At 36.9% G+C, this 24,303-nt stretch overlaps 1 protein-coding gene across 4 annotated transcripts in view; it reads right to left on the bottom strand.

Moving 5' to 3' along the window:
* The window catches only part of adamts3 (ADAM metallopeptidase with thrombospondin type 1 motif, 3), a 137,034-nt gene extending 112,989 nt beyond the window's left edge, over positions 1-24,045 (bottom strand). For all 4 annotated transcript variants that reach the window (XM_082169993.1, XM_082169991.1, XM_082169992.1 and 1 more), the window contains exons 1-3: positions 23,697-24,045; positions 22,397-22,421; positions 21,232-21,632 (exon numbers count right to left, since the gene is read on the bottom strand). In XM_082169993.1, coding sequence (XP_082026119.1) covers positions 21,232-21,632; positions 22,397-22,421; positions 23,697-23,762 — 492 coding nt within the window. In that variant the 5' untranslated portion in view covers positions 23,763-24,045. The remainder of the gene's footprint in view (positions 1-21,231; positions 21,633-22,396; positions 22,422-23,696) is intronic.
* Positions 24,046-24,303: the final 258 nt, after the last annotated feature.

A 24,303-nucleotide genomic window follows, 5' to 3' on the forward strand; every position in this document is an offset into this window, starting at 1 on the left:
ACTCGGCTCTGTGCACGTGATTGGGTGAGTGTTCAAATGTACAGTACTTCAAGTGTGTGTGCATGGACCGACCTCATTGCTCTTCTGAACAGCCTCTCAGTTTTACCTCCAGCCCCAGAGCCGGCCTCCTGGACACAGAACAGCCTCTCAGAGGCCGTGCTTTGGAATGTGCTGAAAGACTAGCGCTCTCTCTTGCTCTCAGTCCACTCTTTCCTAGTTATAACCTGGCCACCTCTTCTCAGAGCCATCCTGTGCGCTCAAGAAGACACGGTTTACCTTTCTTCCATGCCTGCATCGATTTCAAAAGAACTCTATGCTTCAAAAGTCATTTTTGGCTTAAAGGACATTTTAAAATGCATCCGAAGTGAAACAGATTCCTAAAGCTGAACAATTGCACCACGTGAATCGCTCTGCACCCATTAGTCACAATAACACTAAATGATTATGTATTATTATGAAAATCAAACCCAGTTTCTATCAAACTGCCCGAGGCAAGTAAATAGACCGTGTTGAATACAGAATCAGTATGCCCCAAACATACATGTTCAACACTCTTCCCTGCAGACCCACAAGTCACTGCACCAATCACCTGAGCCACTGACAAACTGTTTGACTTGCAGAGAGGGATTATCTTTACACAATATTGCACAGCACTTTAATTATGTAAAATAAAAGTAAATTAATGTCCATTTATGGCAAGAACAATTTCTTGATGAGTCTACAAGGAAAGCAAGAGGATATGCAGGAGACCAGTGTAACAGAACATTGTTCTCAACTGCTGTTTAACCATGTAAAATGCTACTGCCTTTGTGTGGATGCCAATATAGACAAATTCTCAAATCTAACTCTAAACTGTTGTGCCCTAACCTTTAATTGGCAATCAATCAGTAAAGCTAATTATCATACAATCATAATCAAAAAAGTAACATGGTTCAAGTTTAAACAAGTAATCAGGCATCACAGCTGTCAAAAGCGACTGTAAGACATGTATATATTGATAATATTATATTTTTTTAATGATCATTGCAAGTTGCTTAAAGGCCCTTATATACTTGCGGTGTAGATCTTTTTTGTTCTTCGCTATGGGGTAAAAAGAAGTTCAAAATGCAAGAGTAGCGGTATACTGTTAGCGATCCACACTCCACACGCACTGTTGGGTCATTCCATGTCAACTTAACCAGAGGTCCCCAGCTCAAATCGTTTATTTTGTTCATATTTTTTCTGAAGATAAGACAAAAATGTATAGTATTGAAAGCCAAAATATGAAATGTCATGGATGTATATTTACTGTGTAATCCACTATTTTGTAGAAGGGGGGTCAAAATTACAATTTTCACCTGAGATTTGGAGCCAAATTACAGTGGTGTATTATTTTATTTTTAAACAGAGATGGGTAGGTCAATTAGTTAAATCTGTTTACTTTAGCAATCTTTGTTTCATTATATGCCAACAGTGAAAATTCAAAAATGGGGAAAAACACTTATTGTGTTTTTTGCCTTGTTTGCATGCCTGTAACTCAAGAAGTATTAAAGGGTAACTAAACCCTAAATCAACTTTATTTAGTTAATGATCTGTAAGAATGGGGCTTTATTAGTGCTGTTCATTGATTCAAGTAACTTTTTGACATTTGGGTATAAAGCGTTTTAATTCTACAATATATGGTGTAAAAACGTCTGAGTGTTGCCCTCTTCAGGTTGAACGGTGGCTACTGCAGTTGAATTTTCCTATTGGATATTTGCGGTACTGCGTGACGTAAGCGGTACTGCATGACGTAAGCAGGTGCCAGCTCACCAGCTCACGCCAGCTCACGGTGGCTACTGCAGTTGAATTTTCCTATTGGATGTTTGCGGTACTGCATGACGTAAGCGGTACTGCATGACGTAAGCAGGTTCCAGCTCACCAGCTCACGCCAGCTCACGGTGGCTACTGCAGTTGAATTTTCCTATTGGATGTTTGCGGTACTGCATGACGTAAGCGGTACTGCATGACGTAAGCAGGTTCCAGCTCACCAGCTCACACCCTTGGTACAAGCTACCACGCATAGTATTGCATCAGTTAGGATAGCTTCAAGTTAGCGTAGATTTATCTGTATTTAGTACAGTGGTCAGGAGGGTACGTAGGTGTAGTGTTGCTGGTTGCAACAGCACTGCTGGACTGCATAGCTTTCCAGCAGACTTAGAAATTAGGCACCAGTGGTTGCATGCACTTGGAGTCCACCACCGCAGCGGCGTCTTGATGTGTGTATAGTGGTCATATATATTTTAATCACAATTTATGGTTAGGCTAAAGTTAATCCTCTGGGGTCGACAAACGCACCGGCGCATTTTGCTGGATTTTTTCACAAAATATGAATATGCCTATGCGCTATTGACATCAACTCGATAAAACTCATCAGATGCATGTACTTTACATCATCTTGCGACCCTGTGAGTCACTCTCCATTTTAGAGTCTGACAACAGCTGTAAAATTAATCCGTCACTGCGGGTCTCAGGTGCACGCCCCCCCGCTCAGCCCCGCCCTCGGTTCGTCCTCTCTATCTCCACTGGGGTCTGCCCACTTTTCCAGCATTTTTCAAATATTGCCAGTGGGTGGAGTCAGGCTCTGGCCAGGGGTTTAGTTACCCTTTAAAGATATCTTAAAGGGATAGTTTACCCAAAAAGGAAAATAATGTCATTAATTATTCACCCTCATGTCGTTCCAAACCCTTAAAGCCTTCATTCATCTTCGGAACATAAATTAAGATATTTTTGATGAAATCCGATGGCTCAGAGTGGGCTCCATTGACAGCTATTTAATTAACACTTTGAAGGCCCAGAAAGGTAGGAAAGACATCATTAAAATAGTCCATGTGACTACAGTGGTTCAACCTTAATTTTATGAAGCGACAAGAATACTTAAAAAAAAAGAAAGAAAAAAAAAGACTTTATTCAACAATTTCTCTTCCGTATCAGTCTCTGACTTGCGTTCCCGAGAGCACCACGACGCATGCGTTCTGACATATGACCAGGAAACGTAGGGCTGTTTACAAGCAGAGGAAGATGCACGCTCAACATAAAACAGTTCATAACTATGTCTGCAGATTTCGACACAGAGAATGAATTGCATTTTTTTGCACAAACTTACTTATTCGAACCAGAATATACAGAGAACGAACTAAAAGAGATAGAAGAGGCAGCAACACACAGCAACAGAGAGCAATGGAGAGCTGGTGGTGAAGATGTCATCAGTACCAAGCGATGCCTGGTGAACAGGAGAGTGTGTGCTGCACAGATTGTGATATTGTCATGCCAAATCTTGAAAGTTTGGATAATTCAGACGATGAGACGACACATGTATCACACGCATGCGTCGTGGTGCTCTCGTGAATGATATGAAAGAGAAGAAATAAAGTCGTTCTTTTTTTTTTTTGCCGCACAAGAAGTATTCTCGTCTTTCCTACCTTTCTGGGTTCATTACGAAGTGTTAATTAAATAGCTGTCAATGGAGTCCCTAATTTTGAAGGCCCTATATAGTTCAGTCCCATAGATATGGGGATCTCAAAGCATCTCCATGTACAAGGTCTCAGAGAAGCAGCAGTCTGAGACATCACTTACTTAAAGGGGACCTATTATGCAAAATTCACTTTTAGATTGTTTTTGAACATATTTATGTGTCCGCAGCGCAGTATGTGTACACAAAGACCCTATTGTGGTACAAATCCATTCACTCATCACATTAACATCACATTGGAACAGGCCCTGCCCACAACTGGCAATAGAATCTGCCCTATTAGCTTAACTCCTCCCCTGAGTGAGCTGTACACAGTCCGCCAAGTGTATCTCCTCGCCAGAGCATTTAACAGCAGCATTCAAGTAAGAAATACATTCTTTTTAAAGCTCCTTGAGTTATTCAATCAAGAGCAGTGACTCCAGTGAGTGTTTTTTTTTTTTTTTTTTTTGGTTCATATTAACAACATACAGCAGTGGGTACTGTATATTACACTGCTGTCACTTTCATATACAGATCTAATATACACATGTGATTTCTTTCTCAGCTGTTTACATTCACAGACATTACTGACTGTGTTTGTGTGAACTTTCTATGTTTTTGACATAACATTGTGTGTATTTGACAGTTTAAGCACAATAGGATACTAAAGAGAAATTAGTTTGATTCTCACGGGATGCGCCGTCTGACAGACAGCTTTCTGTGCGTGTGCTTTGGATGTGAGCACTCAGAAAACCATATATCAGAAGGTTAGACTGATATGGCTTTAAAACGCATGCAGATAATACACTTTCATGATGACGAAGAACTGCAATGTCACGCAAGCATGAACGAGATAGAGATGATAATCAAAACCAATCAGATGTTTTGTTCGTTTCTGGCAAAGCTATAAAGCTCCGCCAGCAGCTCATTTGCATTTAAAGATACATGCTTGAAAACTGCACGTTTTTGCTTTCACTCAAAAATGGTCAATTACAGCATGCTATAATAAATTATTTGTGGAGTATTTTGAACTGAAACTTCACAGACACATTCTGGGGACATCTGAGATTTATACTGCATCTTATAAAATCTTTTGAAAAAGACTTTTGGAAAATGGGAAGATGAAAGATGGAGAAGCTTTAAAAAAAAAAAAGTTGTACTCCTGAATAAGGGTAAAAAAACTAAATCCAATGTTTTGTAGTAAGGAACCACTAGTCTAGTAGACCAACAATGGACTGAATCTGAAGTCCTCAAGCTAAAATAACTGGGATGTATTTTGTATTTTTATAAATGTATTTTATGTTTCGTGAATGTATTTTTATTTATATAGTTTAATTAATATGCAAGTATTTAGGCTCTTTGCATCCAAGGAAACCATTTCAGAGAATACTGAAACAGAAATACAAAACAAAAAGTCCGCCATAATACACATCTGTGGCTGGACACTGTGGTAGATAAATATTAAATCTGATCACATTCAATGAACTACTACTATTCAAAAAACCCACTTTTACATCCAGCCCTCATTAAAAACATTAAACACATCTCTGAGGTGACAGTGCAAGTAAAAAAACAAGGAGGACACAGGGTAGTCACCTCTATGAACGCTCCAGTAGTCCATTACCTACACCGACCACAAAGCAGCTGGTTTTATGAAGCAGACAATCACAGGTGGATGGACAGAGCCTCTTGCCTTTACCTAAATAGCAGTCCTCGAAAGGGATCAAGAGACCTGTGTTCCATCAGTTTAATATCCCCAGCATCAGCGCCCGCCAAGCAGACACCAGCTATGGGCCAAGACAAACATATGGGATTCAGCTGAAGGGGTCCAGTTTTCTAAGACGGCACTCCAGTCTAAACCTCTTAAGGAGCCGGTCTGAATGTACTTTATTTAAAAAAGAGGTACTGCCACTTTCCAAAAAGCATAGATTCAGCCGACACACTGCTACCTTTCACCCGCCATGTTGTTTAAAGGTGTGTTTGGTTTAGAAATGTGTGTAAACCTTCGTCATCATTACCTGCCATTTTCATCCCTCCTTTAAAAGGAACTTTTAAAAAGTTACACCAGTTAATTTCTTTCGCCGGAAAAACCCCCCCAGAGAAAAATGTAAAAGTCATCCAACCCAGAGAGGAAAAGAGGAATCTCTATATTTTGAGGAAGGAGAATCAAAGTAAACTGAGTGAAGCAAAATTATGTTACGTGTACTTAGAAAAATTTACATAATAATCACATTTACACCATACTTTTTGGTACTTTTTCTTTTTTCCACTATCTAGCTTCCGGCCAAACGGCCATATTTACGCCTAGAGCGCAACTTACGCAACTTATGACGTCGGAAGTAGCGTAGTACGTCATGGCGTAGTGTAAATATCAGCAGTACGTCACATTACTCATTGCACTTTAGACTTAAGTTTGGCCAGAAGCTTGTTATTTTACTTTATAAAGTTTTAAATATGGATATTTTTCTTACACCAAATTCAGAAGGCCTTTATTAACCCCCCGGAGCCGTGTGGAGCACTTTTATGATGGATAGATTCACTTTTATGGACTTCAAAACAGAAACAGCCATTCACTGACATGATGACATATAGCACTTGCATATTGTTGTCCTATTGTTATTGTTTTCTTGTAGCTTTGGATAAAAGCGTCTGCTAAATGAATAAATGTAAAATGTCAGCCTAAATGTTACAAAGCTTGGAAGGGCCAGGATATTTTTTAATATAACTCCATTATATTCGTCTGAAATAGGGCTGTCGAAAAATATTGATACAGCTAACTATCGCGATATTTTTTTTCACTTAGTGTATCAATATTCCGACCTTTAGTAGGCTATCGATACTTAAAAAAAAAAAAAAATCATGTTTTAAACGGATTTAAAATGACGTGAACATTTCATCAAATCCCTATGTGTGTCAAACGACCTCTTCAGTTCATGTAGATCGCTGACTCGCTGACTATAAAGCTAACAGTTCCCCGTCATATAGGCTACATTCATACGGCCAATGTCTCAGAAGCAAGTGGGAGCGAGCATGGCGGAAAATATGAGTGCCTCCAGCTTGCAAAGCAGACGTGTGGGTGCACTTTGGTTTTAAAATAAGTCAGGGAGTAATGATTTAGATAAAACAAATGCCGTTTGTAAGCTTTGCCAGGCTACACTAAAATATTAAGGCATTATCGCATTATCATTATCACTTAAGACATCAAGCAGATGAAATGGCGCCACTGCAACCTCAGCCGAAATCTGTTGATTCAAGGCAAACTACTCTGGATAATAACACCAACAAGCTTCCTTCTACCTTAGCCTGTGTAAAGAAGATAATGGAGTCGGTGGTGCATTTCCTTTGTAAGGATTACAAGGCCATATAGTGTGGTTAAAAAAAACCAGGCATAAGGCATATGATGAACACGATGCGCGCTGTGATCCTGACTAGCAGATGAGTTTATCAAAATATCAAAAGATTGTTTAAAGCATAGTCAAGTCACCTTTATTTATATAGCGCTTTTTACACAACAGAGATTTTTTAAAGCAGCTTAAAGTGATAACAGGAAAATAATGCACCAAAGTTTGTTTTTAGCTCTAGAAGAAAATAGTACTGTAATAGTTAAGTACTCGATTAATGTAGGTTGTAAAAATCATGAATTATAAAAAAAAATCATTTATCTATACAGCAGCTCTGGAGAAAACAGTGATGTCATCGTCTAGTTCAGTTCTCATATAACGGTGTCAATGCAGGCAGATCAACAATATTGTTGAATATTACTGACTATTTCAGTTTTATGAATGTGGCAGATGACGTGACGCATGTTTTTTCTGTAATCAAGTGTAAATGTTTATTGAACTGCATTTCTCAATTAAAACAACACATGCCAGTGGGGCATAGAACATCATTTTATTTAAATATTATGATTTTGGGACGTAAAATTTATTTGGTGTTGTTCATATTTCAAGGTGAATAGCAAAATGTCCTGCGGTGTGACTGTAACATTGATGACTCATCAAATGTAAATATTAGTAAAATAAAGCAGGTATGCTTGGAGCAGCTAATAAATGCCTTGGCATTTTTTTGTATGCATTTACTTACTTAACTTAAGTTTTCAAAATGCTAAAAAGTACTAAAATAATATTTACAGTACATTTAGTTTTGAAACACAAATGCTGTCCTGCAGTGTGACATAGGATATTAGATTTTTGTACTGGCAGTTACTTGGACAGCCATAGGGGTCCTTTAGTCAAGCCCCCTACCAGGAAATCCCCCAGATGTTTGGATGTGCTAAGGAGGTTAAAATGTGAGTGTTAATCTCTTATTAATTTGATATATTTTATAATTTCTGTCAGACCATGAACGTGTCCATTTTTGATAGTCCTGTGGTGTGACTGATCTAGACTGATCTAGTTCGAGAAAAAATAAAAATATTTTTAAAAAAGAATCATATTCAGGTTTAAAACAATGAACTTATTCAGTTCCTGTAATGCCCAAGGTCAGTCTTGTATAGCAATTACTCAAAATGGCTGCAAAGGTGAAAAAGTCCTGTGGTGTGACAGCCCGTCCTGTAGTGTGACATAATTAACTCAGATGTCTAGCTAGATTCTCGTCTGTTATGTTTGCAAAATTAAACATAAATATAAATATATCTCTGTCTCTATATATATATTAAACAAATATTGTAAATATTATATATAATATACCTATATTATACATATATTAAACATTAAATATATATCTGTCTTCATTATACATAATATACCTATATTATACATATATTAAGCATAAATATATATCTGTCTTCATTTGTTTGTTGTATGTGTATGTTAACAGTCACTGATCATTGTTTTTAAAGTGATTTGTCAGTTTTTAGGCATGAGTAAAGAAAGGACAAGGAGGTACAGGGAACTGATGAAGTCAGATTTCTCTTGTTCACTGGAATCTTTGTTCAAAGAGCTGAATTGATGATTTTAACATGCTTTTAATAATTTTAGCATGATTTTAATGACTTTCCCCTGAGAAACAAGATATTTGTTTAGTCTTTAAAGTTAAAAATAGAAATGAATGGTCTTTATGACTGGGTCTGATCTGACACCTCCAAAATGTTAATTATTCAGTATGTCTTGTTCACTATGTTTTTAGTTCAAATTCATACACTAAGTAATAAGATTTTACTGATATGGTGGATTTTCATTATTGTTCAAATAGAGATGCAAATAAATTTGTTTGTTACAAAAGTATTCAATAAATTTTACCATAAATGTTCATACAGTGTTTCATTTCGTCCTGTGGTGTGACGGGATGTCCTGTGGTGTGACATCACTTCAAACACAATTAAACGACTTTTACTATGTTAACTAGCTTAAATAATTATATGCATTTGAAAACATTGCATAATATAACTATATAAAAAAATAATAAACATTTTCAAATATTTTTTCTCATTTTAAACAATATTTCCACTGGAGTGAGTGGTAAAAGATGGCACAAACAAAGAATATAATCGAAAAACGGCTGTGAAAAAAAAATATATGCAGAATTTTAATGATCATTCTTTAAGAATACTTGTTAAACATAAAACATACCTGATTTGTATTTGAAATTAATAATATTTCAATATTTGAATTTTATAGTAATGTCATGTCACACCGCAGGACATATTTTGCCTGGAGCTGTGAGAAAGCTTAATAAATTACATTATGAGAAAAAAAAATCTGCTAACCTCTAACAGTTTCAAAAACAACAGTATAAATACTAATAGTATATAGTATAATAATAAGTACTTTACAAATTCATACAATTCTTAAGCAATTTAGAACTTTGTTTTAAAAAATGCTGTTTCACCCTTATTTGTCATCTAACGCATTAAGTAAACACTTATACACTTATAAATACACTTATTTTTTTTATTTACAACATAGCCTACTATTTCAGTTTTATAAATTGTGGATTTTATAATGTATAAATCTACATTTTAAGTGTTCAGTGACACAATATGCACTTTTATATAATATACATTTCAGTGTGTTCACTGTTCAGTGACAACTGTGCAATGCAAATAGCTTTGCTAATAAATTGTAATGGAAGTTTTTATTTTTCTGCTGAGTTATCAATATAAAGTGATACACATACCAGAATACCTCAGGTGGTACACATACCAGAATACCTCAGGTGGTACACAGCAAGTTGTTTTTCAGCTTTTATTTTTTTTTACTTTTTTTTTTTTTTTTTTTAAAGGTCCCATATGGTGAAATGGGTTTTTATGGGATTCTGTGTGTCATATAGGCTCGGGGGTGTAAATTAAAAGCTGTGAAAATATGAAATCGCTCACTGCCGCCATTTCTCCACCCCCCACAAAACTAGACCGCCTCCCAGCTAAACGGGCCAGTTAGAATTTGATGTATTTTGCTACGTAGAACCCAGGTAACCAATGGGTGTCGTGTTCCAAAACTCGACCAAGCCCCGCCCCCTTTCTCGAATCCGAGAGGAAGCGGGAGTCATGTCTGGAGTTAAGTCGTCCCTGAAAACCGGCCATGAGAAATGCATCATTTTATAAAACTACAAATAAGGTCGTACTATATCGTCTACCAGCGGTCACAGGGCACCTTCATGCTACTGACACCGCTGCCTTTTCCAGGCAACAGCGGCACACAGAGAGCAGGGGATAAGAGTAGGTGGGCGTGTGTCAGGTAACGCTATGTGCCGTGCACCGGAACATAAACACAGACACATCACCGAAAGTATGATAATAACATGAAAACACATCATTCACTCTAGTCTACATGGTTTCTGTGATTTTCAAACATGAACGTGAACATTCCATCCAGCAGCGAATCCAAGCGTTTGTGGGAGGGGAGAAAAAAGGCTCTCAGAAAACTGTGGGAAAATCAACCCAACTCATTTTTTTTTTGGTAACACTATTAAATTAGTGTTTAATAGACACATATAAATGGTACAAATATAAGTTTAAAGCAGGGCTCAGTAGTTTCGGGATTTCTTCGCTGTATTCTCGCTTTTTGCTCGCATGTTTCTCTCTAGAGCTCCCCCCACAGCTTCGGAATAGATATTTGAAAACACTGTTATAAAAACTCGTTGGCGATTCTCAGACACCAGAGGCTAGTAGATCAACGACATCAAAGCAGATGGGACATTCTTTTAAACGTCTTCTTCATTCGGGTTCGAACAGCGTGAGGGAGCGCAATAATGACAGCATTTTAGCAGATTTATTTTGGCCGTAAAGCAATTGTTTACATCGCGAGACCTGATATCACGCGATATTTCCTGACGCGACGGCCGGCGGCCCGCCGGCTCAAAGTTGCAAGTGCGGATTTTCCGCTCACGGGCACCAGGGGGGTGCGAAACGACCACCATTCAACCCGAAATAAGTAATATAACCATTCCAATGACTCCGAAGCTGTTCAGTTAAGGTAAAAAAGTTACTTAGAGCACCTTTAAGTGTCACCATATGGGACCTTTAAGTATTGCAATATATCGCGATATATCGTATCGTGACACATGTATTGCGAAATGTATCGTATTGTGAGGCCCTTGCCAATACCCAGCCGTAGTCTGAAAGAAGAATGTCATATACACCTAGGATGACTTGAGGGTGAGTAAATCATGGGCTAATATTCATTTTTGGGTGAACTATCCCTTTAATTATGTGCATTCTGTATTTAGCCAGAAGAAGAGTATTTAGCTGAAAACATCATACCACATAGCATATTATTATATGTGCTGGTGCTGAATAAACAACTCAAAACCCCTCAAAATGTGCAATCTATCTGTCACTCTGGGGGTGTATCTGTAAAATGTGCAATAGTGTGTGCAATAATCGCTTTCAATACACAATCAATAAAGTCTTCATATATATTCGCCATTTCAGTAGAAAAAATGCAAATCTCCTTTTCAAAAACCCGAATTTAGTACACTTTCAAAATCCCAGCCACAGCCTAATCAAAATAAAAGCTTCAAATTGCCCAAAGGGACTCTGAAAAAATAAAAAGGAATAGTAGGCCATGTGATGCTACATTATGTGGCGAGCAGGACGAGGCCGAGGGCCGTGGGAGAACGGTGCGAAGCCGGTATCGTGATTGCTAATGAGCGACACATGAAGCATAAAAGCATAAAAGAGGGAGCGACAACATTGGAGATCGAGAAAGGCCAGGCCTGGATTTTATTTGATGTTTATGTTTTATTTGATGTGACAGCAGTTGTCCGTGAGGGGCTGCTGTCTTTTACTTTCGTTTTGTATTTGTTTTATTTCATGTCATTAAAGTCTTTAAATGTTCACCGGTTCCGCCTCCTTTTTCCCACAATAATGAACTGCGTTACAATCCATTTTGAAAATACAACATGATAATCAAATCAGAATCATTCATTTATTTTTGTGCCGCTCTGAAAAAACACTGAAAGAAAACATTTACCCACCACTTTGAGTGCTGGCAAGACCTGCATGGTTAAAGGCCCTTTCACAGTAAGCGCGATTAAACGGCGCCAATGTACGTCGCGATACAGCTATCCGAAGTTATTAGAGAGGGGTTTTTTTTATTTTTATTTTATCTACTATATTTTTCGATAAAACACTTCGATAACAAATAGGATACAAGCATAATTCTGTTTAAGAATTAATTATGACATGACATGTCATATGTTATGACTTGTAATTAATTGTAATTAAAAAAATATATGAGATGGAGCATTGCATTCACTTATCTGTCGGTCGAAGAGAACAGGTAAAAGACATTCCAACTTTTGTCTTGTAAGTAGGCCTATCTGTGTTTTCGTTTTGACGTGCACATTTTTTAACTAAATTATTTGTTGTTGTTGGAATCGTGACATTTTGGCGGGTAACAGTGTACAGTGAACTGTAACCCGTTTCCATGTGCCCTTAAACTCGAATTATCTGAATTCAAAGGGGTAAACATGAAACATGTGCAACCTATTATAATGTGTTATGAAAGCCACAAATATCTTTTACTCTTTTCTTTAGATCATTATGATATGAAAATAGGACTTTTTAACTTGGCAAGTTTATTTGTATAGCACATTTCAACAGCAAGGCAATATAAAAATACAATAATAAGAAAACAATTAAAAACACTTTAAAATACTTCAAAAACAAATAAAACCGAATAGTAAAGGTTGCAGTGCAGTGTAAGAAATTAATAATTTTTCCAATTAATGAAAGGTTGTGGCAAAAAAACTAAGCTAAAGGTTAGCCTTAACTTTAAATAAGTTTTCTTGGAGTTTATTCCAGATATATGGTGCATAAAAACTGAACACTGCTTCTCTGTTTAGTTTTGACTGTAGGGAGTATGGGACAGAAAGCAGACAAGCAGAAGATCAGAAATGTACTTTGGCCCTAAACCATTCAGTGCTTAAACCAACATGAGTATTTTGAAATCAATTCTTTTACAGACAAGAAGCCGGCGTAAAGACCTCAGAACTGTATAGATGTGATCCACTTTCTTGGTTTTGAAGACACTGTTTCTTGCCAATTATCCAGCATACAGTCAACTAAGCACAACAATAAATATACAGAACATAACACTTACATTTACAGGCAGCACATTACTCACATAAAGGAATAAAAGCTTTCCCAATTGCCTATCTCGTTGTTCTAATGCTACACTATCTAAAAACATGTGACGTGTTTAAGTATACTTACATGTACATTAGACATAAAGGGGTTAGTGATAAATGCCTTAAAAAAAAAAAAGAAATAAAAATAAAAGTTGTGTTTACCATCATGTTAATTAGAAATCTACTATATATTTTAATTTCAAATCATATGATGTTAGTAGTCAAACATGTCTTATGCGGTAACAGTGATGCACATTAAATTATGTGGTAATTTTTTTTAATTATCATATTCAACAGTTATGGATCTCAACTACTTAAGAGAATGGCATCGACCGAGAGGCCGAGTTTTTTGGGCAGATGCCGTGATGACCAACTTCCCGCCGGCAAGTGTCATAATTGTATATTTTTTCATTTGTTATTATCTTAAGTTGTTCATTTTTATATTGTTCTTAATAAAAGGTTTATATTTATTTTTTTATATTTATATTTGAGTAAACAGAATCCTTAAGTTGTATTTTGTTGTCTATTATATGTAGTAATTCATTTGCTGTCTATTTGATGACTAGTCTATTCTTGGGCTACATTTAGACGTCTATTAAATTTTCACTGACAGCCAAAAATTTGCCTCGTTTTAGCCTAGATGTCAGGGCTGTGTTTGGACGGCTATTAGACGTCTTTTAAACGCAAAATTGCTTGCTGGGCCTGGGAGGACTCATCACTTCGCTGGGACTCAACCACACCGGAAGAGAGAAGATAATGGATGTTGAGTGTTATCATTTGTGTCTGAGAGAACAGATTTATTCTTGCGTTCTTAGTGTTATCATCATGGTTATCAGAATGTTATTATCATTTTCTATCATTAATGCGATCTGAAGAGCTTGAAACAGCGTACAGGGCGCTGTTTTCTTCCGTGCGTGTCTGTTATGAGTCAGGGAGCCCATTCGCTTGAGCTGTCAATCATATTATGTGATCATAACTAAATGATGCACATTAACCATGCATTTCTGTGTAAGTTTCTGTGTAAGTACCAAACTTTATTTGTCTTAAATAACTGTTGTATATTGTGCAGCGGACAAGGTTAAATCCAAATGGGAAAACCTACGAGATACATTCATGAAGAAAAATGTATTCTCGGTCAGCATGTATTCTATTGCCACCATGGTCTGATAACCATGATGATAACACTAAGAACGCAAGAATAAATCTGTTCTCTCAGACACAAATGATAACACTCAACATCCATTATCTTCTCACTTCCGGATGACGATGTTGTGTTAATTTCCTCGTTCTGAGTTCCACACGGTTACGCACATAAACAATTGAAAGAAACGTTTCATACAGATGAAACATGAAGCCAAATAAATGTAAGATTACGACGTTAATGTTCTGTATGTGTTTTTCAAGCAGCTCAGGGTATTTTTATTACAATAAAGAATGAGAAATGCTTACATGAGAAATGCTAAGCAGGTGTAGCGTTCAGTTTATTATAAAACAGCACAAATAATGCACGTCTGCTGATTATTTAAGCAAAATCCACTTTAGATCACAGTCGGAAGTTATTACATGCACTCGATGATGGTTTCTGTGCAAGTACCAAACTTTATTTGTCTTAAATAACTGTTGTATATTGTGCAGCGGACAAGGTTAAATCCAAATGGGAAAACCTACGAGATACATTCATGAAGAAAAATGTATTCTCGGTCAGCGCCACCTATTGCCACCAGGCGTGAATTAGTTGAAGGCAATCAATAGTTTAGCGTTCAGTGTGAAAACTGCGTTCATCTGCAATTTGCTTAGCTTTATCGCGTGAATTGACTTTTTACTCAGTGTAAAAGTGCCTTAACTCCAAATAAAACCCAAGCGCTGTTGGTGAACAGGACCCAATGTTCAGAGCAATGACAACAGAAAATGTGGTTTTAAACAAGTCATGATTAAAAATGTATACAAAAACTAATATACCAATAAAAGCAGCCAAACACACAGGGCTAGAGTTTGCTAGTCTCTGGCCTCTCCTGAAGCAGACCTAAAGAAACAAGTTGCCTCTGCATATCCTCCAACACCTCCTCTCTTCAACCTCAAACCATATACCAAAACAGCTCAGGGGTCAAGCCTCTGCAACAGGCAAGTCCTCGGCTGAATCAACAAAGTACATCAATAACTATTAGTGAATACAACTCTTGTGCACGGGTTCACTTCTCAGGGGGAAGGAACTGGCTCGGTTTCTTTCTCAATCAAAGGCAACCTTTTTTTCTGGATATGCTAAATCCCCAGCCGTTCTTCGCAAATGCTTCAATCATATTGAAGATGGACTAAGGGCCTCTCTTTCTGAAAGAGGACAAGAGACTTATTAAATGTAAATTGGGCATTTGAGTCTAATCCAAATATTGAAGCATCTGTTTTCTCCAGCCTCTCTTTGTCGCTTTAGATAATGCTCTGCGTAATGGAAGTCTTGCCAGTAAAAACAAAACTTTATGAAATATTTTGGGACTACTGCCAGTTAATTTGCACCCTAAAAACATTATTTTGGTGCATTTTATAGTGCATTGAGGAACATAGAAGGGGGCTTTAGTTTCTTTTACATGGCTAAATTTCTTTAGCTGTAAAAACACTAGCAGAACTGAGGTAACAGTTAAAATCAGGACAGCCTGTTCCAAATGTTACCTGATTTCAAGCTGAGATGCTAAAGTTGAAGTCACTGAGTTCAGCCAATATTTGGTGAAGAATGTTTGTGTTCCCAGAAGGATGGTTTCTGAGTTTAAACTGGTGTTGGACTGAATAAAAGCCTCACCTAAGTTTGCAAAGTTTAAACAGAGTTAAGGAGTGAAACTCAAGCTAATGCTGCTCTTTCCCATGGAAAGCAATAACTTCTGATAGGTATGATAGTACAGAAAGCTTGCTTTACTCTCTTTCCTTCAAGCACTCTCTCAATAATATAGCTGTCCATTCGCCCAACAATGAAAACCCAGTCATACTTTATCCATCCTTATGTTATTCCAAACATGTATGACTTTCTTTCTTCTGTGGAACTCAAAAGGATTTATTTTGAAGATTGTTTTTATGCTCTTTCCCAAGCTATTTCACACACACGGATTGAAGCCTTCAAGCTTCAAAAATTCTATATTCCAGGGATAATATGAATTCATTATTCACATAATATCTTGACATCCATCCTAGTTCTCAAGAAATTTTAAAAGAAAGGTAGAGATGTCCAATTCATGAACAAAACATGATTCTGAATGATTCATTCATAACTCTAACTGATCCAGTTCTCAAGTTCAAGTCTTGAGTGGTTAACAGCGCTGTGGAGGTGAAGGTTATCAGTGAATGACGTAAATGTTTGTCCCGGCTTTCTCACTCAAAGCTTGTATGGTTTCATAAAACGAGTCATATACGCAGTGCACTGTTATGTTAGGTCCTTCTTTTTTTAAGCTGAAAAGCTTTATTTTTCTATTACTTTTAATGCCACAGAATGGGGGGGTCAGTCTTCAGAATCTCTACTTTTATGCTTCATGGAAGAAATAAGGTAAAAGAGGTTTGAAACAACCTCTTTAAGAGTAAATGATGACACCATTTATTTAACTAGTAATTGTTCTATTCATTTTCTATCAGCAAGGCAATGTAAATGGGTTACAGAATTCAATGCACATGCATCTAGATCTTCCACAATTCTTGACTCACTTTTGCAGCAGCCATGAGGGCAGACTCAGAGACAATTTTTCTATAAGTTTTAAAAAGCATTATGTTTTGGTTGAAACATTTTGTTCTTCAATTACATATTTTATTTTCATGCTCAATAAATGTGTCATTTTTCAGTTTGTCTCCCAGATGGTGAGAGTCTGGAGCGTTAAGAAAAAGGCACAGTGAGTGATCCAATGAGTAAAGGGTGGGACACACACTGGTGTGCCAGAGATGTCAGAAAGCAGAGATGTGTTTGCTCTTAAAACAGCTTACACCCACTTGTGACAGTCCAGGTCTCATACACTGCTTGGTCACTGGCACTTCTGTTTGATGTAGGTCGTGCAGCCACTGTGTCTGAACTTGAAAAAAAAAAAAAAAAAAAACCTGCACCGTTTTCCTCTCTGACCAGCAACTCCAACATACATCTTAACCAGGCTGTGATAACAGCAGTGTTTCCAGCTCCCTCCACCATCACTAAATATACAGAGTCACAGCAAAATAAATAATTTTCATATATGATTATGAATCGTCCACTGAATCCATCAGAGCAGTTACTGAATCAACATATGAATAACTAATGGCTCTTATGAGTGATTCTTTTGAGGAATAAATCAAAAATGCGGTTGCTCATTTGAATGAGTTTGACGAATCCTTCACGAAATTAACATACACTACTGTTCAAAAGTGTTTTTTATCAAGTCTGCCTTTATTTGATCAAAAATATAGTAAACCGGTCATTTTTAAATTATTTGTTTTTATTTATTATATTTAAAAAATGTAATGTATTCCTGTGATGGCAAAGCTGAATTTTCAGCATCATGACTCTTCAGTGTCACATGATCATTCAGAAATCATTCTAATATGCTGAATTATGTTGAAAGCAGTTGTGCTGCTGAATATTTTTGTGGAAACCATGATAACTTTTTTAGAGTTTAATTATTTGAATTAGAAATCTTTATAACAATGTAAAAGTCTTAACTCTTTTCATCACAAGTGTAGATCAATTTAATGCATCGTTGATGAATATTTATTCAATACTGAAAAGTACTGATTCTTAAAATTATGGGTGTCATATGCATTTATGCTGTTAGTAGCTTCTAGTTGTCTGTGTACAGTAGAGTACTACAAATTACTGTTTGTCAGCTTACTAGGTCTTGGAACAGTGAACTGAACTCAGAGGAATTCAAGGCATGATGGGGAAAAAAAACCCAGAGAAGTTCAAAGTCATCTCAGCACTAAAGTGGATCTGCAAAAGACTGAACATGTTAGATTGTTACTGGCAGTGTGGGCAGAAGAACACAGACTCCACTGACCATTAATGTCATTATTCTCCTGACAAAGGTGCACTGGGGGTGAAGTTCTGGCTCAGAGCCAGCCTCCCGTGTGAAGCTCAGCCAGGAGTTCAGTAACACAGCCAGCTCTGATCATCAATGAGTGAGGAGCCTCATTCAGCACCCTGGCCACAGAATATAGCAGTATGCATTAAAGAGGCCAAGCTATGAGTGACACAGAGCTGTAGATTAGCAAAGGATAATTCCCATTGCTTTGGGACTGCTGACCCTTTTTTGGTCCCTAGTGGAAAGGGAAGTGGCAATGGCTGGAATCTTTGATATTTCTACCAAAGTATTTCTGCTGACATTCCCGAGACCTTGTTGAGTTGCTAAGCAGAAACAGAACCGTTCACTTTTCTCCACTTTCAGAGGAATGTTCACAAGCCTGAAACATGCCTGTGTCATGTAAGTGAGCCTCCCACTCCTCCTCCTCCTCCTCTCTCAGCTAAAATCATCCCTCCATCCCCCACAACCTCTCAGCTCAGAGAGGAAATAACTGCTTCACGGGCTGCATGTGAAGACTTCAAGATCCACGGTGGCTGTAATTAAGACCAGTGAAACACATCTTGGTGTCAACTCTGAGTGCCACTTTACATCAAAGACTGTCCACGTAAGCATTTGATCCATTACTCAAGGAAATGGCAGAGTTTAGGTGGAAAATGTAAAGCTACAAAAACCTCAGTGGGTCTTGAAGAAATACACAGTCAAGGTTTCAAAGGTCACACAATAGCACTGAATCTGATGTCATTTTAAGACAATTTAAACATTCAGAGCTGAAGGAAAATGTCTAAAGAAGTCAGTTCGAATGGTTCAGCTAACAGTCTCACATGTACGATCAAACTCAGGAGTTACATTGCAGTTCTAATGAGTCTACTGAATCCTTCACTGAATAAGTCAGAGCAGATACTGAATCTGACTCACTATAATGTCTAGTGAAAAAAAAATTCTATTTAGGGGCCTTTGTGGGCTGCAATCAAAACATATAGCATGTAGTGTAGACCAATTCATGACCAAATTAAACTTTTAAGCAGTTATTTTAATGAACATTCAAAAATAATTGCAAACTCACGAATAACCAATTGAAATTAGTCTGACAAATTTACTGAATGAACTCAATGAATTCATCAGGGGGCTAGCTTACTACCATAGAACAATGCATTGTTAAAGAAATCAACCAGCTACTCAAGAATGTTTCCCGAAACCATATTGTCGCAAATTTATCGTTCACGCGGGTGGTGGTGTAATAACTCATTTTAATGAATCCGTTGATGTTTTGCTATAAATTACAGGCATGGCATCTGAGGACTAATTCAAATTTTCTCAGTTATTTTGTTTTATTTCCAGTTTCAAACATAGGCTTGTTCTTATACGTACTAGAGCATGCACACTCGAAAATTGTGTTTTATATCTCTTAATAAACTAAAAGACGTAAATGAAATTTGTATATATTCGAAATAAAAGATATAGATTGTACTGACTGAATGTCAGCTTGCTTATTTTGTTCAAGATAAGAATTTATTAAGTCCACATGTCCACAAACAAGAAACTATGCTTCTAACCACAGGACGAGAGCTGTCGTTCAGACCACACAACTTTGCGATGCTGTTTGGTATGTTTTCAGGAAACAGACTCGTTGAACTATGCTGATAATGATGGAATTTGCGACCATAGTTGGCAAACTATGCTTTTGGGAAACGCACCCCAGAGCAGTTACTGAATCAACATCTGAATCAATATAATGACTAGTGAGAAAACACGACTTTCAAATGAGTTGTTCTAGCAGGCTACAAAAATAACAAATATACAGCACATAGTGAGAGTAGTCTGATGATCTTTATGAGTAATTGATTTAAGTTTTTTTTTTTTTTACTGGGGAGGTCAGAGCAAAGACAGCAAATGTCCTTCGCAAGTCATATTTAGTCAAATTCTGAATTTCTATTTCTATGATTTTATTGCATCCTAAAAACATCCTAAAAAATAAAGCCTCCACTCAAAATGCTACTAATATCCGACAAACAGCTTCTTTTACATGGCTTTACAACAGAATTTTTTGTCTGTTTTAATTTTTTTTTATTTTTTTTATAGGTCTATCTGAAAAGTTAATTTGTAGAAGCTGACAAATTCCACTTGATTCCCCAAAAAAATATTTTCCCACTGAGTGCCTCATCAACATAGCCATCACTCCTTTGCCCATGCTTGTCTGCGTAAACTCTTTGGAAGTCTATGCGAAATAGATTTTTCCAATTTGACCTCTCTATTTATTGTTGAAGAGTAAAGCTTTCCTCTGATGTTAGACAGGCCCTGGGGAGAGCAGCTTCATCCTATTTGTCAGCTTCCTGGGGTGACTAACAGTTCACTCAACTCCACTATCACTCTGGACACTAGCCTCAAGCTCACAGTCTTTTGTGAGGAAGTGGAAAGACCAAAAGACACACAGGACAATGCACAATTTCCTTGAATGATCTGATTTGTAAACTGGCAGGTGAGTGGATTTGTACCAGCCTCACCACAGCATCTTCTGAAAGGGAAATTAATAACTTTTCATTTGCGCTATAAGCAATATTTTCAATGAATAACTTAAATGTCAGACCATTTCTCACACAAAGCTATTAGATGGCTTTAGAGGGCTTGTAATTTAACAAATGGCTCTTATGGACTGCATATATATCTTTTCGCAGTCTAACGTAACGTTATTTTTTTTTATTTTTTTTTAGTTTATTAATGTAACATTCTATTATTGGCCATTTGTTGATTACCAGCTATAAAAAATTTAATAAAAAATACTGACTTGTTTATATTGACTATGAAATGTAATATTGCTCTATTGCTAGTTTTGAGAGCCATGAGAGTTAGTAGACAAAGGAGTGAGCTGTCCCTTTATAGTATAGAAATACAGAAAATAAAGAGAATGCCAAATATAATGCAAACTTCAAATATTCTGTGGGTGGGGGGTGGAAAGGAATGACTCACCACTCAATGCCAATGAGGATTTCCATAAAAGTTTAGAAACCAAACTGCATTGGTATTATGAAGTACGAAAATAGGCCAAAATATATTGTAAGCCATTATATTAACTACACAAATCTAACGCTTTGCAGTTTCTGTTACATTTTGTCATTTGTGCCAGGCCCTGTGCCAAATTCATTTCAAAAGTAATATACTAGGAAAGGAAACAACACTCACCAGTCCATCACAGTTGTTAATAGCGACAGAAGCTCCAGGCACATCCGTGATGTCCCCTATAAAAGTGCAGTCTGTTTTCAGCAACTCCCTTCTAAGTATTCTCTCTGATTGGGTTCCATTCTCAGTTGCATTCCCAGCTATTTCGATCTCATCATGCCATTCCACCATAGATCCTGGAGCCACTAATCTTTGGTTGGGATGTAGTCGGAGGTGGAATTCCTTGCCAAAGACAGTGATGTTAAAGAACAGTCTGTCTACCGCTTGCGTCGACCCTTCCAAAAGCTCACGCTTCACACGCTGCTTGTGATTGGCTGAGAGAAGATGCGAGAGGTAGTGTCCCTCTGCATCGGTACTGATGGGAGTAATAAGGCCATACTCTTTCAGACGGATCTTCAACAAGTCTGATAAAACATAAGACAAACATGTAGAATTTATCTTGATTGTATAAAAAATTCATGTGAAAGAAAATTCGCATCTCATGTTACATTTAAATACATGCAAGTCCAGTGCCTGAGAAATAATTGCTCTAGTCTAATGGGTCCATTTTGAATATTGAAAATAAATATGATTTTCTACATCAGTAATTAAAATCAAAGTGGTTGAAAAAGTGCACTGAACTCATCACTGCAGGTTGTGACGTTGACTCTACTTTGAGTTTACTTAAATGTAAGGGATCAAGTGTGAGTTTTTACGGTGTACAATTAACTTCTTAAAGTTATCCCACTGTTCATTAAAAAAGAATGACAATAAATTATTGTAAGTCTAGCTGACTAGACAATGTATTATCCTGTGCAATTTGCTTGTCATTCCCAACTTTAATTAACAGACTATTATTATAGGTGTTAAAGTCTGTTAAAAGTTCTCTAGAGATTGGCTTGCATCATCCCTTAGGGCTTTTCCTGTACTGACTGTTTAACAATTCTGATCAATTTTCTGATTACAGTATTTGTCATTAAACATTGAGAGGAGAAGATGCAAGTGATAACAGTTAAATACCACATGACTTGGCACAGTGTGACTCTTACTTTTCAGCTGTCTACATAAATTATTAAAGAAGCATCAAAAGTTATAAAATGACTTTTTCACCCTGAAAAACAATTTGAGAAACAAAACGGGCACAATATTAGCGGAAAAAGTTTGAGGACCACAAGGCCGTATACTTTACCTTTTTTATCTATAATTTCACCAGCCTGCAAGAAAAAAGAGAACAAAAAGATAAAGAGACGATGCGTAAAACATGCAGCCAAGACATTTACAAAACAGCTGAGAAAGTACCATTGGTAGAACCAGAGAAACCATAATGGATGTAAAACTGTCATGGGTATATCCAAATCTGACATTTAACTTTCAATTTCATTTGTGGCAAGCCACTTTTACATGTATTCCTTTAAACTAATAGGTATCTATTTTTGTTACTACTATAATATCCAGATTGTTGCTAGTATCTATTTCAGATTTCCGGATACTTATTAGATACTCTTACCTATTTATCTGACATTAGTATCCCATTCCAGCTGTTATTAGTAACATTTATTGTGTAATAGTTACTAGTCAAAATGGCTAATTTATAGTTTCATAAAATTAAAAATGAAGTTTTAGTCAAATTAAATATATATATAGGCCTATACTAGATACCTGGAATAGTAAGAAATAGGCTATTAATAAATAGATGATAATAAAACTAGGTAGGCTACCAGCACTACCTGAAATGCACAGCTGTGAATAGTCAATATATGAACCACAGACCCGCAAAGAAATCTATGGAAAAGCATGCAATTTGTTATCTGTAACAAGGGAATAATTTGTCACTATCAAAAAACGAAAGGTCGTCCCCTTGGAATTATAAGGTTCTATCTGCGTTCTGAGCGGTATTGAGATATTGAGCTTTAAAGTTTTTACATTCCATTCGACTGTGTAGAAAGAATCTTTTTATTTTCTAAATAAAAAGTTCCAAAATGTACACAACTTAAAAAACAACATCACATAATGTAAAGAAGTGGTCACAGAATAAAAATATGTGAATAGCCTAACTAATTTTTGACAAAAATGTCAGATAGAACCATATAATTCCAAGGTAGCTACTAGTATTTTATCAATACATTAATTATGTGCTTTCGTTTAAAGGAATACATATGAAAACAGCTTGCCATATTTCACGTGTTTTCTGCCATGCCAACTTTCGGACAGTTTGGCTATTGGTTTGACAGCTGGGAACACTCTCCTAAAAAGCGCAAGTTTCTCTCTAGTATTTGGTTGATACGTTTTCTCTAAGCACTCTGCATAATACGAACATACAGAATAAACACAATACTGGTGTAGATATTCTTAAAACCAGCTTACATTTCAGTCAGATTTATTTGAATTCTAATCGTGTTCCAAGCGGGAGGGCGACTGTTGCTAGCTTTCACTTACAGATCACTTTCATACAACTTTACATGTAGAAACAGAAAATCATTCACACTTACCAGAAGAGCTGAAGTCAGACCTACTACAACTCCTACCATTAGTAACCTAAGTGACAGGACAACCATCACGAGTCGGGTTTTCTTAACTGAAAGACGAGAAACAGAAATCCAAATTTGGATGTTTCACTACGCGCCTGTCTTCTCTAAAAGTGTTGCGCACTAATCCTTAAACAAGACACATTTAAAGACTGGTTAAAAGTAAGCAAAGAGTCATTAAGAAAGTTAAAAGTTATAGAACTTGGGTCAATGCCTCAGTTTGTTAAACTTATAGGAAAGACATCCCTCTGAAGAATTGAGGTGGTTAAGTTGAGTTGAGCTGGCTGGACAGAGCCTTGTCTGAGTTCTAACCTGGCACTTCGCGCTGACTAATAAACTACAGACCAGCCCTACAGTGACGTCATTTTCTACCCTTTCCCAGGAAAGCACATGGTGGGTGGGGGGGAGAAGAACTGAAGAAGAAAAGGAATATGCTAAGAAAACACATGGCGATGCTTTTGTCAAAGCTAGCTGGTGTGAATAGTGAAGCTATTGAAGTCAGAAGAGGTCTGAGATCCTACAGAGGTAAAACTAAGCTGCTCATGTTATATTTACTGGTAACATAATATAA

This window comes from Leuciscus leuciscus (assembly GCF_965113295.1).
Source record: "Leuciscus leuciscus genome assembly, chromosome: 5".
NCBI classification, from domain to species: domain Eukaryota; kingdom Metazoa; phylum Chordata; class Actinopteri; order Cypriniformes; family Leuciscidae; genus Leuciscus; species Leuciscus leuciscus.